Genomic DNA, 20,482 nt, shown 5'->3' with positions numbered 1-20,482 from the left:
GGTCTGGCCGATGTGTGATTTCAAACCCACAGCAACTGCCCTCCAAGGGCAACTAGGGATGGGCAATAAATGCTGGCCAGTCAGTGATGCCCATGTCCCATGAATTAATTTTAAAAAGTCAATTTCAGTCTTATTATGCAAGTTGCTCTGTTGCAATTTAAACATTACCAAATTTTCTAGAAATCAAGAAGAACAACACTGTTAGCACTGTTCCTTTTAAAACATTCCATGTAAAAGTGGTATTAAAATACTCTCCGCTGGACAAATTCAAACATCAAGATGAACTATTTACCTGGTTAATTATAATATGGTTTACGCAATATTAAATAATAAACTCAACAAGTTGTGAACCTATGAACGAAGGCACACAAGTCATTTAGTCACCACTATTTCGCACACAGCCTTCAATCTACTTGTACTATTGTCCATGTTAATCCATCAACAATGGGCTTTATGTGCACTTTGTCCTTCAAAACTGGAAGGACCAACTCCACAACAATGTATGTCACACAATTTGACGATTGGAGGGCAAACAGTATCTCAATTTATACTCACAATCTACAAGTTCAAACATATCAGTTCAGAACGTCACCACATTAAGCACATATCTATTGAACTATGGCAACAGCATCCTTCTAAATAAATGAGGAAAATAATAAAGGGTATTATCATAACTCTCATAAACGTCCCAAAGCATTTGAGTATGAGTTTCAAACTTGGCCACAATTGGCTGTCTGGGGACAAAGAGTGCTCAAAAATTTGCCTTCACTTTAGAAACCGAGGATGGATTTTCCAACGATGTTTATCCCAAGACTGGAAAATCCTGCCTGAGGTTAACAGACCGTTGCATGGTCCACCCCGCCTTTTGCTGTTCCCGTGGCGGGCAAGACAGGGAAATTCTGCCCAGAATGTTTTGCTGAAGTTTCCACTTGAAACTTATTTGCATATTGCCAAAGACAAAATCTTCCATGAACCAGCACATTTGAGCATTGTTTCAGAATGTATTCCTTTAAAAAAATGTTTACCATTAAAAAAAAAGTTCACTGATATATTTAAGGGTAATAACCTGCTGCAGATTTATTAATGCATTGAAAACGGTTCACCACAAAAACAGAATCATTTTTGGTCATAATGTCTAGTGCACCAACTGAGATTATCCCAGTTAATTCAATAAAAGCAAAATACTGTAGATGCTGGAATCTGAAACAAAAACAGAAAATGCTGGAAAACCTCAGCAGGCCTCAGTGGAGACTGCATAGAGACAATGTCTTGTGTCAGGGTGACCCTTCATCAGATACTTGAAAATGACTTTTCAAAAAAACTACACGAAACATTTATTAGTTTCAGTGATGCACATGAAACTGTTTCTGAGTGAATCAGACAATTGCTATTATTTAACATCTTTCATAAACAGAATAATAGTGTCCTTGCACAAAAAGCTTCATTTTAGGAGCAGTGTTAACATAAGCCTACTTGTGGCATTAATAAATTAACTTAAACTTAAAAAAAACTCTCCTGTAAACTGAATTAAAAAAACAAAGAATTCAAGAACTCTTGACGCTCACTGCTATTTGTCATTTATATTAATGATTTGGGTGTGAATTTAGGAGGCATGGTGAGTAAGTTTGCAGATGATATCAAGATTGGTGGCATAGTGGGCAGTGCAGAAGGTTGTCTAGGATTGCAATGGGATCTTGATCAATCGGACCAGTGGGCTGATGAATGGCAGATGGAGTTTAATTTAGATAAACGCGAAGTGATGCATTTCAGTAGATCGAACCAGGGCAAGACATACTCAGTTAATGGTAGGGCATTGGGCGAGTTATAGAACAAAGAGATCCTTGTTAGAGGACTTCAAAACACTTAAAATTTAAAACACCAATAAAGAGTATTAAAACAGAGCAGGTTCGTTTAGGATAAGAATCACAGCGTGCCTATATATATTTTATAGAGGTACTGTGGAAACACATATAACCACAGTTAGAGAATTTAAACATGCATTTTTGAAAGTGTATTATTGAACAGGCATACAACTTGACTAATGACACAGTTAATCTCAATATTTAGCCTCTGAAAAAAAACCCAGCACTTCTTGAAAGTGGAGTTACAGGTGGACAGGGTGGTGAAGAAGGCATTTAGCATGCTTGGTTTCATTGGTCAGAACACTGAATACAGGAGTTGGGACATCTTGTTGAAATTGTACAAGACATTGGTCAGGCCACACTTAAAATACTATGTACAATTCTGGTCACCCTATTATAGAAAGGATATTATTAAACTAGAAAGAGTGCAGAAATTATTTACTAGGATGGCACCGGGACTTGATGGTTTGAGTTATGAGAGGCGGGATAGGCTGGGACTTTTTTTTCTGGAGTATAGAAGGCTGAGGGGTGAACTTGCAGAGGTCTATAAAAAAATGATGGACATAGATCAGCTATCTTTTCCCAAAGGTAGGGGAGTCTAAAACTAGAGGCATAGGTTTAAGGTGAGAGGGAAGAGATACAAAAGGGTCCAGAGGAGCAATTTCTTCACACAAAGGGCGGTGAGTATCTGGAATGGGCTGCCAGAGATAATAGTAGGGGCAGGTACAATTTTGCTTTTAAAAAGAATTTAGACAGTTACTGGGTAAGGTTGGTATGTAAGGATATGAGCCAAGCACAGGCAGTTGGGACGAGCTTAATAGTAAAAACTGGGTGGCATGGACAAGTTGGGTCTGTTTCTATATTGTAAATCTCTATAACTCTATGACTAGTGTACTAATTAACGTTTGTAATTTTTATTTTCATGACTTACTGTTCCTTCTTTTTCTCATCCTTTTTGTCCTCTTTTTTGTCTTTCACTTTGCTGCATGATGAACATCAATATTTAACAGTTTACTGCACTGCAAAGAGGCTATCATCTATCAAAGAGGATTGTGGGCAGGAAGGACCACACAGATCAATAAAACAGCCCAATCACAAATAAGGTCCATTTATCTACACAGTCGAATGTCTTATTACCATTTATTACTTCCCTTTATCATATTGGTTAATGAGGTAATCACATACAAATTCACAGTTGGCTATGCATATTAGTTCACATATTTTTTTCCATTATAATTTAGTTTAACATTGAAATATTATTATGATATACTGTGCTTATTGGGTTGTTTAGCTCATGAGGCTGTTTAGGCCCCAGGCATGTCAAATATGCTGATCTATTCTCGTAATAATGCAACAATGCTTTCTCCTTTAAGGCCGCCAAGGGTAGTGAATGTCTCACAAATGCAGGATACTCAAGCAAAACCTGGAAGAAGCTGATATTTTCTAACTTTTCAGTTTGCTCTCAGGATGTGGCCAGCACGGTAGCACAGTGGTTAGCACTGTTGCCTCATGGTGCCAGGGAGCTGGGTTCAATTCCAGCCTAAGCTCACGGTCTGTGCAGAGTCAGCACATTCTCACCATATCTGCGTGGGTTTCCTCCAGGTGCTCCGGTTTCCTCCCACGGTCTAAAGAGGTGTGAGTTAGGTGGATTGGCCAGGCTAAATTGCCCCTTAAGCATCTAAGGACGTGTCGGTTAGCGGAACTAGCCATGGTAAATGATCCCATGGTATAGGTTGGGGGTGGGTCTACATAGAATGCTGTTTTGGAGAGTTGGTGTGAACTCGATGGGCCAAATGGCCTCCCTCTGCACGCTACAGTTTCTATGACTAGAAAGGTGGACATTTACTGTCAATATCTAGCTTCCTTGACAAAAGGTTAGAACAAGTTAGTTGGGTTTTGTAGCAATCTGACTCCTTTAACAACAATCACTTTCACTGATACAACCTCTTAAAAATTGAATTCAAGTGCTTAAATTGTCATGGTGGTATTTAAGCCCATGCTCATACAAACATATGAATTAGGAGCAGGAGTAGGCCATTCTGCCCTTCGAACCTGTTGTGCCATTCAGTAAGACCTTGGCTGATCTGATTGTGGCCTCAACTCCACTTTCATTACTATCCCCTATACCCTTTGACTCCCTTGTCAATCAAGAATCTAACACAGCCTTCACTGACCCTACCTGCATCACTCTCTGGGGAAGAGAGTGCCACAGACTCGTGACCCAAAAAGAGAAAAACTTTCTGCTCATCTCTGGGTGGCATGGTAGCACAGTGGTTAGCACTGCTGCTTCACAGCTCCAGGGCCCTTGGTTCGATTCCCGGCTCGGGTTACTGTCTGTGTGGAGTTTGCATATTCTCCTTGTGTCTGCGTGGATTTCCTCCCAAAGTCCAAAGATGTGCGGGTTAGGTTGATTGGCCATGTTAAAATTGCCCCTTAGTGTCCTGGGATGTGTGGGTTAGAGGGATTAGCGGGTAAATGTGTAGGGATATGGGGATAGGGCCTGGGTGGGATTGTGGTCGATGCGGGCTGAAGGGCCTGTTTCTGCACTGTAGGGGTTCTATGTTTTTAAATGGGAGACCCCTTATTTTGAAAGCTGGGTCCCCTCGTTCTATCTCTCCCAGGAATGGAAAACAAACATTCTTTCAATATCCACTCTGTCAAGTCTCCTCACCATCTTACATGTTTCAAAGGGGTCGTCTCTCATTCTCCTAAACCCCAACAGATACAGTCCCAATCTTTGATAGGATAACCCCTCATTCCAGGAATCAGTTGAGTGAACATTCTCTGAACTGCTTCTAATACAGTGATACCCTGTCTTAAATAAGACGACCAAAACTGTGCACTGTACTTTAGATGTGTTCTCACCAATACCCTACACAACTGCAGCAAGAGACTGTTTAGTCTCTGGTTCTGCATTTTTAATGTGGTAACACATCCACTTTAACCCTCTAACATCGCCTATCCCAGCTTTGTGCTCAGGTCTGCCCCCTGCTGCTGAAGAAGAAACAGCACAGCCACTTGTATTCATAAAAAAAATCTACTCAATTAAAGGAGAATATTTGAAAGAGAATGAACTCACAGGGATGAGGAATAACGTCAGAAATGGAATACTCTCTGACAGGCCAGGTCATTGAGTGTCTTTAAGGTAGAGATAGATAGGCTCTTGATTGATGAAGGAATCAGGGGTTATGGGGAAAAGGCAGGAGAATGGGGATGAGAAAAATATCAGCCATTATTGAATAGAGGAGCAAATTTAATAGGCTGAGTGGCCTAATTCTGCTCCTATGTCTTATGGTCTTATGGACATGGGAGCTGGTGGAATTTGAACTCATTAATAAATCTGGAATTGAAAGTTAGTCTGAGCAAAGGGGACCATGAAACTATCATTGATTGTCATAGAATCCTAGAATCCCTACAGTACAGAAGGAGCAATATGGCCCATCAAGTCTGCACCAACCACAATCCAATCCAAGTCCTGTTCCTGTAACCCCTCATTAGTCCCTGACACTAGGGTTACTTTAGTGTGGCCAATCAACCTAACCCGCACATCTTTAGACTGTGGGAGGAAACTGGAGCACCCAGAGGAAACCCACGCAGACTTGGGGAGGACAAGCACACTCGACACAGACAGTGATCCGAGGCTGGAATCGAACCTGGGTCCCTGGTGCTATGAGGCAGCAGTGCTAACTACTGTGCTACCGTACTGCTGTAAAAACCTACCGGATTCACTGATGCCCTTAGAGAAGGAAATTTGTCGTCCTTACCAGTGCAGCTTACATGTGACTCCAAACCCACAGCAATGTGGTTGACTCTTCCCTCTGAAATGGCTGAGCAAGCCATTCAGTTCGAGGTCAATTATGGATGGGCAATAAATGCTGGCATTGCTAGTGAGGTTCACATTCCATAAAAAAGGGAAAAAAACAAAGGCTGGGATTCTCTGAGCTTGTCAGCTGGGATTCTTCAGCCCCACTGCTGTGAATGGAGGTTTGGCTGAGTGCCAAATTTGACATTGGAGTTTTCCAGCCAGAGACTCAGTGGAGTTACCTGTTGCTCAGGGCCACCTACCTCAGTTGGGAAAAACATACCACTACTTAGGGTGGACCAAGGTGGCCAGATGGAGTTCCAAAGCAGAAACAAGGGGCGACATTCTCCCAGCCGTGTATTTCCCGCCAGCGGGAGGTGACGGATTGTTTACTAGTGGTGGGATTCTCTGGTCCCACTGCTATCAATGGGAATTCCCATTAACGTCACCCCATGCCATCAGGAAACCCGTGGGCGGGGGTGCCCTGCGTGTGGGGACGGGAGAAGGCTATCAGCATGAACAAGCGGAGAACTTCGGACAAGAGGTTTTCGTCCAGCTAGCCAATCATAATCAGTGATAGGGGTTATGTTGACCAGGCTCAGGTCTGTGGTTCCAAAAACAGAATCCAATGGGAAGCTAATTGGAAAGACCAAAAGAAAAAGAATATTCTACAGGCGTAATTGGTCGTGACAATAATTTTATCACTATGTATTAGTTATTGACATATTGACAACATAAAGAAGATGCAATACTAAACAGATATGATTATAAGACAATAATTCCTCGTTTGGTCAGAAAACCTAACAAGATCATTTAAAATGACATACAATATTTTAACATGGACTTTGGCCAAAACACAATTGATTGTAAGAAAATCCAAAAAAGAAGTTCATTGTATAACCATCTGTGAAATGTACAGATCAGAGTCATGATTCACATAAACTGTAGACCTCATTTGTAAAAGAACAGAGCGATGACACTGGGGAGCATTTTAGGAAGGGGATTCTACAGGAATGTTATTTCTAAATTGATAAAAGCAAGTTTTGTACACTACACTGTCTTTTTCAGCGTCGCTGTAACACGGTTCCTACAAACAGCAACATGACTAGCAAGGTGGTAACTTATATGCTTCAGACTAACTAAACTCTACAACAAAACAAGATTATATTTAGAATAACACAACCTGCAGTGACCCCTAATCACCACTTCCTTTGACAGCACAACGGAACAGTGATTGTCACTGCTGCTCACAGAGCCAGCGGCCCGGGTTCGATTCCCGGCTTGGGTCATTGTCTGTGTGGAGACTGCACGTTCTCCACGTGTCTGCGTGGGTTTCCTCCGGGTGCTCCGGGTTCCTCCCACAGTCAGCAGAACTGCTGGATAGGCACATTGGCCATGCTAAATTCTCCGTACCCAAACAAGTGCTGTGGCAACTAGGGGGTTTTCACAGTAACTTCACTGCAGTGTTATTGTAAGCCTACTTGTGACGCTAATATATAAACTTAAACTTTGTGGCAGAACCTGACGGGTCTCTTCAGCTATCAGTAAAAGCATCCCAAATGAAACTACCCCAGCCTTAACAGATGTGCCACTTATCCAGCATCTTAAGTAGATGGAAGAATGCAGACAGACACAAAAACACCTGTTATTTTCTCTTCCAGTTGCCATATATACTTCAATTTCTTTTTTCAATTTCAATAAGCAATCTAAAATATTTAGATGGATTCAATCCATTTTTCGATGCTAAATAGTCTTTCTGTACGATCTGTTACAATGCACTGCATCTTGTCTGCCATCTGTGGGATCCTCTGTACAGTTTGCTCTATCGTTAAAAGGCTTAATTTTAAGCTATGCTTTAAGCTAACTTAAGCTAATTCAGCCACATCAGCTTGGAATTTGCGTTTAGCCTAGAAACTTGGCTACATTCTCTGAAAGTACAATGTAAGGGCTTTCTCATAAGCAGTGTTTCATTGGCCACAGACACCAATTGTTTATGCAGCTAGAGACTGCTTGTGCCCAGCACTTTAGAAACACGGGGGTAACCAAAAAGCTATATTGTTAGTAACAGCTATGTGTTCAGTTCAGTTCATTTGGTGTTCAGTTCCTGTTTGTATGTTGTACAAGCTTTTGACACAAGATCTCTCTTCTCTCTCTTTTGCCAGAAATCTCTTTCATTTTCTGTGAAATGCTACTTATAAAGGACGCTTAATAAAGTAGTTTTCACTTCGAACCAGTCTGCTTACAACTATTCTACAGGAATGAATGGATCCTACACCATCCCTGCCAAGTAGGAATGGTTTCTTTCCTTGATACTTTAAATTCGTCAGGGAGGCAATTGTTTTAGTTGTTGGTTCCGTAGTGGAAGTCATTATTCTCATTAAAGCAGGGTGAACATGGTCTCTGGGAAAACACAGTTTAATCTTCAATACTGTCTAGTAAGCCGTTAGTTTCAATGATATACACAGGGACATCTACTCTAGAAAGTGAAACTGACATTAATTTTGACACCTTACCCCGTCTCCTTATCTTCTGCATCCTTGTCTTTTGCTTTGGGCCTTGTGTTCGTTCAAATTTTGGACAATTCCAGTTTCAAACAAAAACAAAACAATTCTTCTATGTTTAAGTAAATACTCTTACGAAAATTTACCATTGTAATGACTTCCATATGGACTGAGATGGATATTATTGATCTTAATATGCAAACAAAAGATTGAAAATATCCAAATCAAACACCAAGGTTCCGATCAGGATTTACTTGATTAGTATACAAATATAATCCATCTAATCAGACAATCCAATCTTCTTATCGACTACTAATGTAAATTGCTAGTGGGTGTGAGTTAGCTTTGATTAATGGAATCCAAAAGTAACTTTTCAAAGCACATTAATTATTTTTCCTTTATATAACTACGACTCAGACATAAAGGGGTATTAATTGTACATTTATTAGGGTCAACTGAATGACTATAAGCTAGTCTATGTTATTAGCGGGATTGGTTAGAATCTCTAGCGGGAGTCAAGGGAAATCTATCTAAGCTGCTTACCCTTCATCCTTGTTGTTGCAGTTGTTTACATTGAAATGTGCCAGAGACCACTGTCTGCCGCATTACAAAATAGAACAGTGACACAAAACATAAAGTTGCCTTGTCGCTGGAATAGCGCCATCAATACTGGAACACACATTTCATTCAGCTAGTCTGAGTCTACTTTCTGCATTGGGCTGGGAAGAGGAATGGAAAATCAGAGATGTGTAATTAAAAAGAACACAATAAGAGCAAAAAAGGAGCACGCCATCAAATGGGATCTTGAACAGGACAGCATGAACAGCACTGGATAAAAGCAAATTATGGCAGATTCTGAAACCAAAAGAGAAAATGCTGGAAAATCTCAGCAGGTCTGGCAGCATCTGTAGGGAGAGAAAAGAGCTGATCTTTCAAGTCCAGACACCCCTTTGTCAGCTTTATCAAAGGGTCATCCAGACTTGAACTGTCAGGCCTTTTCCCTCTTTACAGATGCTTGCCAGACCTGCTGAGATTTTCCAGCATTTTGTCTTCTGGTACCACGAGCAGCACATTCCCCCCAAATCTCCCCTCCAATGCCTCTTCAGGTGTTCTAGCACTTACCGACTTCTGTTATGGAATAATTTCCTGATAACACTCAACAGATAGTGAACAGCAAACCAAATTAGAAAAAAAAATGCTGCTTAACCATATTGGATTTTGGGCGGGATTTTCCAGCCCCAAGACCAGAAAGTTCTGCCCAAGGTCAACAGACCTTCAACTGATCTGCTGAATTTTCAGTCCCACCCACTACCAGTCCCATAGACAGTGGGACTGGAAAATTTACCTCATTGAATCACACGCAGTATTGCACATCCTACAATATGCTGGCTTGACAGGCTGAATGGTTTATCCCTGTTCTTATGTTCCATGACTTGGTGGAAAATTGGTCTGATTTTATACAGATGCGGGCTTCGTGCTGGCCACAATCTCAAGTTGCTCTTGAGAAGGTGGTGATGAGCTGCCTTCTTGAAACGTGGCAGTCCACATGCTATAGGTTGATCCACAATGTCGTTAAGGAAGGAATTCCAGGGTTTTGACCCGGTGACGGCAAATATTGCCTGTCATACACCATTGCTGCTACAGTTACCTAGAACAGTAGGGTACAAGGGGGCAAAATCCCTCAGAGCAATCTAGAGGTATTCAGATACTGTAATGGGCAAGGGAGCAGCATGGTCTAATATCTTCCCTTATCTGTATTTATCTTGGTAATCTTTACTATTTGTAGCACTGAACTTAAGGGAACGCATTATAACGGGACACCATCTGTGCAGAACTCCAGAGAAATAGGAGCTCTTTCAATCAGCCAGAAAGTCTGATAAGTTGCCCCACAATTGTTCCTTCAATAACACCATTACAATAAAAATGATTGATTTTATCATTGGACTGGACTGTACCAAGAAACAATTTCTTCACATAGATATTATCAGAATCATAGAATTATTACAGTGCAGAAGGAGGCCATTTGGCCCATCAAGTCTGCACTGACTCATCAGCAGAGCATCTTACCCAACCCACCCTCCGCCCTGTAACCCCACTCATTTACCCCCACTAATCCCCCTAATCTACACATCTTTGAACACTGAGTGGCAATTTAACACGGCCAATCCACCTAACCTGCATATCTTTGGAGTGTGGGAAGAAACCGGAATACCCAGAGGGAACCCACTCAGGCACGGGGAGAAGGCGCTGACTCCACACAGTCAAGGCTGAAATCAAATCCGGGTTCCTGGTGCTGGTAAGGCAGCAGTGCTAATCGTTGTGTCACCGTGTGTTGGTACAGTAAAATGGATATTTTATGACTACATGCCATTGTGTGGAACTAATTTCAAACCTAAGCATCATATTTTCCAATGTGATCCCAATTTCAACATAGATAATGTGACCCACTGGGAAGAGAAAAGGGAGTGCAGAACCTTATTTATTACTGTAAAATTTGAATGAAGGTAGAGAATATTTAAAGACTGTGTTATGTGTAACAGTTAGAATGTGTATGACATGTTAATTTAGGCTGGTGGCATGGTGGCACAGTGGTTAGCACTGCTGCTTCGCAGCGCCAGGGACACAGGTTCAAATCTCGGCTTGGGTCACTGTCTGTGTGGAGTCTGTACGTTCACCTCATGTCTGCGTGGATTTCTTCTGAGTGCTCCAGTTTCCGCCCACAGTCCAAAAGACATGCTGGTTAGGTGTATTGGCCGTGCTAAACTCTCCTTCAGTGTTACCAAACAAGTGCTGGAATGTGGCAACTAGGGGATTTTCACAATAGCTTCATTTTCGGTGTTAACGGAAGCCTACTTGAGACACTAATAAATAAACTAAAATGTCCTACATAAGCATGTGAGGAATGGCAAATCTGTGTTCTACTTCTGATGCGTTATAAAAGCATGGGGGTGGGGGGTAGGAAAGAGTTCTGTCTGGATACATTCAATTCACACTGATTGTTTTTTGGAGTTCCTGATATATTGCTTATATACTTTGCAGAATCCCACAAGGTTCTGCATTATTGGCCCTTTGTTAGAGCTCTCAGCTGATTAAGAGGATTTTATGAAGATCCTTCACCTTGGCTATCTGATTATCTCCACAATAATCCCTGCGGACTGAAAGCAGCTGTGCCCTGAGTGACTGGTAGCTATAATCCCTAGAAATCTGAGACAATTCTGTTTGCCCGTGGTTAAATCACAAATCGACTGCAAAATACAAACTACATGTCAATTTATTGGTGCTCAGTTCAGAATGCAAATTCGCGACCAAAAGGCCAAGGTTCTGCCTCGTTAATGTTAATTGATCTAGCCGCAGGTACCTTTCATGCATCCATATGCGGTCCACCCATTTGAAGGAGTTAATTTTGGGCCATTTACTTCTTCTCCAACAGGGATCTAAAGTTAAATCCTGGGGATGTGGAGAAGGGGCACAGCAGCACGGTGGCATAGTGGTTAGCACTGCTGCCTTACAGCGCCAGCCACGTGTGTTCAATTCCCGGCTTGGGTCACTCTCTGGGTGGAGTTTGCATCTTCGCCTGCGTCTGTGTGGGTTTCCTCCGGGTGCCTTCAGCACTCCAAAGATGTGCAAGCTAGGTGGACTGGCCACACTAAATTCTTCCTTAGTATCGGGGGGAAGAGCTAGAATAAATGTATTGGAGTTACAGGGGTGGGAGTATGGTTGATGCAGGCTCAAAGGGCTGAATGGCCTCCATCTGCACTGTAAGGATTCTATGACATCAATGCACTGTGGAGTGGGCTACTCCTGCTCCTTTTGCCTCCACTTCAATGATTTATTTTGCATTCCTTTTTTAAAAAATACAATTTGTCCTTTATTCCTGGTGGTTATTATTATTATTATTATGCTATTTGGTCAGACAGCTTTTCAGACACCACTGGCAGCAAGTAGACAAAAAAGGACATTACACTATTAATATTACAATATTAATAATATTACACGTGGTGGGTCGTGCGAGGGCTGCTCTTGGATGTTGCTTCGAGAGTTGCCTAATGTTTCACGTCGTTAGTGTACGCTTAAACTGGACCATCTGACGGGCAACAGCTCAGTGACTATCACTGATTGCTGTGCAGACACGTGGATTTGGGCCGGTGTCTGTGGGAGTTTGCACATTCTCCCTGTGCTTGCGTGGGTTTTCTCCAGGTGCTCCGGTTTCCTCACACACCCCAAAGATGTGCTATTAGGCTGATTGGTGTTAACAAATTGTCCCTAAATTAGTCTTCCCTCAATCTGGTTATGGTTTCTTTATTGTGGAGTCCAATAGGCGTAGACAAAGGTCATAGGTAGAAGAGGGCACTCACAATGTTAAAATGGCAGCGTAGGCTTGTTGGGCCGAAGGGCCTGTTTCCCGTGCTGTGTTGTTCTTTGTTCTTGGACTCTGAGACGGACTCTCAGTCCCTCATTTACATGTAGATGGAGTGTAATGTCCTTTTTTGTCCACTTGCTGCCAGTGGTGTCTGAAAAGCTGTCTGACTGAATAGCGGTTTCGATATCTTTTGGATGTAGCTCCTTAGACCCCACAATGAACATTATTGTGTCCACTCTACACCCATAAATCAGATATAATGATGTCTGATTTGTACCGCTAGTGGTCTATCAAGCCTGTCCAATTATCTCTACATCATTTTAATGAGTGTAAATTAGATTTGATCAGGAACCCTTTCTCATCTGTGTAACATTTATACAATAATCCCTTGAACTATAATATGAACAATATATCTTTGTGTTGTAACATTCATGCCAAATAAGCAAATCTATCTTTGCTCTGCATTGTTCAATCCAGTTAAATGATCAGATTTTAGATTGATTCAGTCAGCACACAACTTTTATATCTCTCTGGACAATCATGCTGCTATATTCTCCGCCATCCCATAATCAACATAAAACACTGGGATTAGATGAAGCACAGGTTACACGAGGTAGGATGCACAGGAAGTGGCCACTCGCTCCATCCAATCTGTAATAGCTTGGCCCCTTTAAGAGGCGAACGTTCGTAGGTTAAGTGGCCCACTGCATGGAAGCATGTGAACCTCAGCTAACTGGGAAAAAGAGCACAGTGCCCAGGAACAGGGGACCCTCTGTGAGAGTCCGGGTGTCAAGGGAGGGAATTTTCTCATCCCGCCTGCCCATGTGCCGGGACAGGGCCAGGCAAAGGTCCGTTGGCCTCGAGCGGGATTTTCAGGTCTTGGAGCGAGCCTGTATATAATGTTACCTTATGCCTGGTAAATAAATCACCTTTGTGATTGAAGCAGCTTCCTCGTTGATCCCTTGCTCCGTCACACAATCCATGTTGATTTTTATGTTCCACTCCTCCCATCTTTCATCATCTAACTCCATCATAACCCTCTATTCTGAGTGGAGTTTGCACATTCTCCCCGGATCTACATGGGTTTCCTCTGTGTGCTCCGGTTTTCTCCCAAGATGTGCAGGTTAGGTGGACTGGCCATGCTAAATTGACCCTTTGTGTCAGAGAGGCTAGATAGAATAGATGCATAGGGTTATGGGGATAGGGCCTGGGTGGGATTGTGGTCGGTGCAGATTGGATGGGCTGAGTGGCCTCCTTCTGCACTGTTGGGTTCTATGATTCGGTTCCTCTCTCTCTCATACATGCATATTTAACCTCCCCTTAACTGGACTATGTGCTGCGGCCATTTCTTATGGTAACAAATTCCACATTCTCACCAACCTTGGATGGCACAGTGGTTAGCACTGCTGTCTCCCAGTGCCAGGGACTTGGGTTCAATTCCTGGTTTGGGTCATCATCTGGCAATGTCTGCACGTGTTTCCTCTGGGTACTCCGGTTTCCTCACACAGCCCAAAAGATGTGCTGGTTAGGTGCATTGGCCGTGCTAAATTCTCCCTCAGTGTACCTGAACAGGCACCAGAGTGTGAAGACTAGGGGATTTTCACAGTAGCTTCATTGCAGTGTGAATAAAGGCCTATTTGTGACACTAATAGATGAGCTTAAACTTAAACTTTGGATAAAGAGGTTTTTTTTCTGAATTCTGATCGTTCACGTTTAAAATTAACACTAGGCTCCAGCATAGCTTAGGCTCAGCACCAGGGGATGCTGATGGTCTTTGAAGGGGAGGCATGAGTAAGAACTTTCTCCCAGAAAAGATAGCACAAGACAGCCTCTTTCACTCATTTCTTTTTAATTCCTTTTTTCTTAACTCTACTTTTGATACGATACCAGTTTCCACTGAACGCGGGGCAGCCCACTAGTGGCTAAGCAAAGCAGTTGTCCACAAGGTGGACAGGGTTTGGCTTCTACAAGATTAATTCACGATAAATATCCATTTAATCTGAACACAATTCGAATCAGCAGAGTAACACAAGACGCGTGATTTTCACTCACGTCTACTGAAGGAACTTCTGACCTCAGCGGTGACCCCGCTCCGAGATCAAGGTTACTGTGCAAATCGGCAACGTGTTTTTAAGGGTAGCGACTGGATGGCACTAATACAGGACTAGTGAGGGGCGATCGGCAATTCTACTGGGAACACAGCAGGTTCTGGCTAGGGTTAATGCGGTGGAGCAGGAGATTACTCACTCATCTTCCATGTTGTTGCAATTGTTGCTGTTGAATTGTGCCAGGAACCTGCAGCTGCAGCATTTTCAAACATAAGGATGTGACTAAAATACAATCTCATGAAAATGCCTATTAAATCAGACTCCGAGTTTGACTCTGCTGGGACCGGCTTTGTTGCAGCAGGTAGAGATTCTCCACATTTTACACAATTTCTTTCAAAGTCAGGGTGTAAATTTATCTGTCATCTTGCATTTAGGAACATGGGTGATTTTTGCAAAAAAAAGACCATTTGACCCAACAAACTTTTCGAACAAACTTCAAGTCCATCGTCTGCCCTCGCAGTTCTCTCCACCTCCAGAAACATGTCAGGTCTCCTCACAATCCCCATTGATACAAGTGGTGGCAGCGCAGTGGTCAGCACTGCTGCCTCACAGTGCCATGGGACTCGGGTTCGATTCCGGCCTCGGGTCACTGTCTGCGTGGAGTTTGCACGTTCTCCCCGTGTCTGCGTGGGTTTCCTCCAGGTGCTCCAGTTTCCTCCCACAGTCCGAAAGATGTGCGGGTTAGATTGATTATTCAAGCTAAATTGACCCCTAGGTCAGAGAATTGGCAGGGTAAATACGTGACGTTATGGGGATAGGGTTCGATGGGGTTTATTAACGGTACAGGCTCGATGGGCCAAATGGCCTCCTTTTGCACGGTAGGTTTCCTATGACTTCGAATTTGCTTTGATAGTCCTTCCTGCAATCTCAGACCATGTGTCAATTATCCTTAATGTAACAGACTTCCACAGAATTCCCTTCGAATCATAGAATCCCTATAGTGCAGGAGGAGGCCATTCTGCCCTTCAAACCTGCACCGACAACAATCCCACCCAGGTCCTATCCCCATAACCCCATGTATTTATCCTGCTAATCCTCCTGACACTGGGGGTCAATTTAATATGGCCAATCATCCTAATCTGCACATCTTTGGAGTGTGAGAGGAAACTGGAGCACCTGGAGGAAACCCATGCAGACATGGGGAGAGTGTGCAAACTCCACACAGTCACCCAGGGTCGGAATTGAACCCGGGTGTCTGGCGCTGTGAGGCAGCAGTGCTAACCATTGTGCCGCCCAGTTTGTTTATTTAATTTGTGTCCTCTAATTTATTTTGCCCCTTCATCAGCGTGAAAGATTGCAAGGGCACACTTATGATTTCCTGGCTGGTGAAGATCCCATTTTGGGGCACACATTTGGAAATCAGTATGCCCGGAGTAGGGAAGAGCGGGTTTTGTTGTTTTATGGACATACAGAGTTATTAGGACAATTTTCTTCAATGACATATTCCATGATTATGTTGGCTCCTAATGGTATGATCCAAGCCTAAAAATCAGTGCTGGTAAGATTGGTGAATAGGAAAGAGCAAGCACGTGTGAGATTTCACTTCCCACATATACGGCGATGCCCTACAAACACTTCGAGCCACAAATCAGTCACAGCTGCAGGCCTTGAGTTCAGTGTTTGGAATTTAAAAGAGGTAATTGCAATAGAAACTTTCATTCAGCCAGCTCTGTGGTAGAAACCACTGGCTCATACCAATGATTTTAATTAGATTCTTAATTTTTATGGATATGTGCTGGCGACAGTATACGGGTTTAAATGCCTGCAGCAAATAATATAAAACTGGAAATGAAACTGCCCAGCAAGTCATTCAAAATGCTGTCAAATACTCAACAGGAAGCAGCATGGTTGCAGGATGTAGAAAAGGTCAAGTCTAATGACAGATTATACTCAAATACATATCAAACTCAGCATGAAGACTAGCTGTGCAATCCAGCTCGTAGACTCAGAGTGCAGAAGGAGGACATTCAGCCATCGAGTCTGCACTGACAACAATCCCACCCAGACCCTATCCCCACAACCCCACACATTTACCCCATTAATCCTTCTAACCTACACACCCCAGGACACTAAGGGGTAATTCAGCATAGCCAATCAATCTAACCTGCACATGCTTGGACTGTGGGAGGAAACCCACACAGACACAGGGAAAATGTGCAAACTCCACACAGACAGTGACCCGAGGCTGAGATTGAACCCAGGTCCCTGGAGCTGTGAGGCAGCAGTGCTGACCACCGTGCCACCTGAGCTGTTATACTTTGGCACTAATCTGGAATACAGCAATCAGCTCGATCAGAAAAATACAACTTGGTCAAAGCTGGTTGATGATTAAGAACAGTAATGGAAAACAGGTGGGGCTTTCAAATAGAACATAGAACCCTACAGTGCAGAAACAGGCCCTTCAGCCCACCGAGTCTGCGCTGACCACAATCCCACCCAGGCCCTATCCCCATATCCCTATACATTTACCTGCTAATCCCTCTAACCTACACATCCCCAGGACACTAAGGGGCAATTTTAGCACAGCCAATCAACCTAACCCGCACATCTTTAACTGTGGGAGGAAACCAGAGCACCTGGAGGAAACCCACGCAGGCACGAGGAGAATGTGCAAACTCCACACAGATAGTGACCTGAGTTGGGGATCGAACCCAGGTCTCTGGAGCTGTGAAGCAGCAGTGCTAACCACTGTGCTACCGTGCCGCTCCAATATTTCACTTGATTTGAGCCTTGGCTTGGAGACCCCTCAAGATTTTTCAGAATCTTTATGGTCACTTTAACCAACCTTCCATACCCGTTGTTTCGGTGGGAGTGGAACTTACTTCTTGCTCCTGCCCTGATGCTCCAGGTTACCTAAGGCTGACTGGGTGTTGCTCTCTCGACTTGACGCATCCTTCATCTCCGGTCCCCGGAAGCGTTCCAGGAAAGAATCCGGCCTCCGGTCTTCGTGGTTCATTCGCTGGGTGGTCCAGTTCCTCAGCATGAGGATGAATTGAGTGAGCCTGCGGAGAGAACTTGCTGGGTTACAAAGGCCAATGTCTCTCGGCACTGCCATCAACAAACTCCCCACTGAGCCTTCCGTAGAATCACTGTGTGCCATTCGGCCCCTCAAATACAGTCTGCTATTCAATTGGGTGCAATCTTACCGGCCGTTCACACCATAGCCCCACTGCAGCAAAGTGGGAGAATTTGGCTGCCAGCCAAATCTCCGTGCATGGCAGTGGGAAAATCCTGCTGGTGTGAAGAGTAGTAGGATTCCGGCCAATTAGATCATGGCTGATCACCTACTCCAATGCCATTTTCCTGTACTGACCCAGATCCCTAGGTGTCATTGCTTCTTTTCTCATTCATTTGCAGGATAATAGGCCAGTATTGAACATAAGAACATAAGAAATAGGAGCAGGAGTAGGCCATCTAGCCCTTCGAGCCTGCCCCGCCATTCAATAAGATCATGGCTGATCTGTCGTGGCTCAGTTCCACATTCCTGCCCTCTCCCCATAACCCTTAATCCCCTCTCTTATCAAGAACCCATCAACCCGCTTCTTAAAAATATTTAGCGAGGCAGCCTCCACCACTTCAACGGGCAGAGAATTCCAGAGATTCACCACCCTTTGAGTGAAGAAGTCCCTCCTCAACTCCGTTCTAAACCGCCTCCCCTTTATCTTGAGGCTGTGCCCCCTAGTCCTACTGTCTTTTTTGAGCGGGAAGAGTCTCTCCACCTCTATCCTATCCATCCCATTCATCATCTTATACGTCTCAATGAGATCTCCCCTCATTCTTCTAAACTCTAACGAGTACAAGCCTAGTTTATTCAGCCTCTCCTCATAGCTCAATCCCCTCAACTCCGGTATCAGCCTAGTAAACCTCCTCTGCACTCCCTCCAGGGCCAAAATATCCTTGCGCAGGTGCGGCGCCCAAAACTGCACACAGTACTCCAGCTGCGGCCTCACCAATGCCCTATACAGCTGCAGCAAGACCTCCCTACTTTTATATTCAATCCCCCTCGCTATGAAGGCCAGCATCCCATTCGCCTTCCTGACCACCTGCTGCACCTGCAAGCTGGGTTTTTGCGACTCATGCACAAGGACCCCGAGGTCCCTCTGCACCGTCGCCTGCTGCAGTTTTTCGCCCCGTAAGTAATAGTCCTTCCTACCATTCTTCCTACCAAAGTGGACCACCTCACACTTGCCAACATTAAATTCCATTTGCCATTTCCTGGCCCATTCGCCCAGCCTATCTAGATCCTTCTGCAGACTCTCCACACCCTCCGCACAATTTGTGGTATCCAGATATCTACTGTCTTGACAATGTTCAATGGCTGAGCTTCACAGCCCCCTGGAGCAGCAAAATTCAAACATTAACCTTCCTTTGAGGAAGAAACCTTTCCTCATCGCAGTCCAAAATGGTCTACCCCATATCCTGAGACTGCATCCTCTGGATTTAGGCCCCTCAGTTAGGGGAACCTACACCAACCCTGTGGAGCCCTGTAAGGATTGTTCATAGGTCATAGAATCCTACAGTGCAGAAGGAGGCCATTCGCCCAATCAAGTCTGCTCCGAACACAATCCCACCCAGGCTCTATCTCCATAATCCCAGGCATTTACCCCAGCTAGTACCCCTGACAGTAAGGGGCAATTTAGCACCTAACCTGCACATCTTTGGACTGTAGGAGGAAACCGGAGCACCTGAAGGAAACCCATGCAGACACGGGGAGAACGTGCAAACTCCGCACGGACAGTGACCCAAGCTGGGAATCAAACTCAGGTCCCTGGCGCTGTGAGGCAGCAGTGCCAACCACTGTGCCAACGTGCCGCCCCAATTTACATGTTTGAATGAGATCACCTCTCATGCTCCTGAACTCCAGAGTATAAAGGCACAGTCCATTTAACCTTTCCTCATAGGGCAATCCCGCCACCCAGGAAGTGGTTTGGTGAATGCATATTGCACTCTCTCTATAGCAAGTGTACCAAGGGTACCTTTACTTAGGAGATCAAAACTGCATATCCAGATGCCATCTCACAAGGTTCTATAGAATTGCAGTTAGACATCTTTATTCTTAAACTCAATTCCCCCTATAATAAAGGCCAACATACTATTTGCCAGCATGGTGGCACAGTGAATGGTTAGCACTGCTGCCTCACAGCGCCAGGGTTCGATTCCCAGCTGTGAATCGAACTGTGTCTTTTCCCTGTGTCTGCGCGGGTTACTTCCGGGTGCTCCAGTTTCCTCCCACAGTCTGAAAGACATGCTGGTTAGGTGCGTTGGCCATGCTGAATTCTCCCTCAGTGTACCCGAACAGGCGCCAGAATGTGGCTATTAGGGGATTTTCACAATAACTTCACTGCAGTGTTAATGTAAGCCTACTTGTGACACTAATAAATAAACTAATTTCTTGCTGCACCTTCATGTTCACTTTCAGTGATTCGTGAACAAGGTCACTCAAGTCCCTTTGAAGTTTCACACTTCTCAGCCTCTCACAACTAAAGAAGTATTCTGAGTTTCTGATCTTCCTACCAAAATAGATAACCTCACATTTCTCCACATTTTATTCCATTTTTGCCCACTTACTTAGCCTCTCCAAATCCGCTCGAAGCATTTTTGCATCCTCCTCGCAACTCACACATTCACCTCGATTTGTGCCATCAGCAATCTTGGAAACATTGCACTTAACATCATATCCAAACTATTGATATGGACTGTGAATAGCTGGGGCCAAAGCACTGATCCTTGAGAATGTACTCCACTAATATTAGCCTGCCAACCTGAAAATGACCCGTATATACCTACTCTCTGTTTTCAGTCCATGTACCAGTTCCCAATCTATTTCAGTATGTTTCCTCTAATCCCGC

The 20,482-nt window shown here is 43.9% G+C and overlaps 1 protein-coding gene across 2 annotated transcripts in view; it reads right to left on the bottom strand.

Annotated features, from left to right (window-relative positions):
* cnga3a (cyclic nucleotide gated channel subunit alpha 3a) overlaps nt 1-20,482 on the bottom strand; it is a 66,858-nt gene that overhangs the window by 14,629 nt on the left and 31,747 nt on the right. The window contains exons 4-5 of one of the 2 annotated variants that reach the window (XM_080197599.1): nt 17,456-17,635; nt 8,709-8,762 (exon numbers count right to left, since the gene is read on the bottom strand). In XM_080197599.1, coding sequence (XP_080053725.1) covers nt 8,709-8,762; nt 17,456-17,635 — 234 coding nt within the window. Of the gene's footprint in view, nt 1-2,793; nt 2,845-8,177; nt 8,338-8,708; nt 8,763-17,455; nt 17,636-20,482 lie in introns of those variants that run through there. The other variant, XM_080197600.1, reaches the window with a different exon arrangement.

This window comes from Carcharhinus amblyrhynchos, chromosome 10 (assembly GCF_965287045.1).
Source record: "Carcharhinus amblyrhynchos chromosome 10, sCarAmb.v2.hapA, whole genome shotgun sequence".
Classification (NCBI taxonomy): Eukaryota; Metazoa; Chordata; class Chondrichthyes; order Carcharhiniformes; family Carcharhinidae; genus Carcharhinus; species Carcharhinus amblyrhynchos.
Note: the sequence above shows the minus strand (reverse complement) of the source record. Positions and strands in the feature narration are given on the sequence as shown.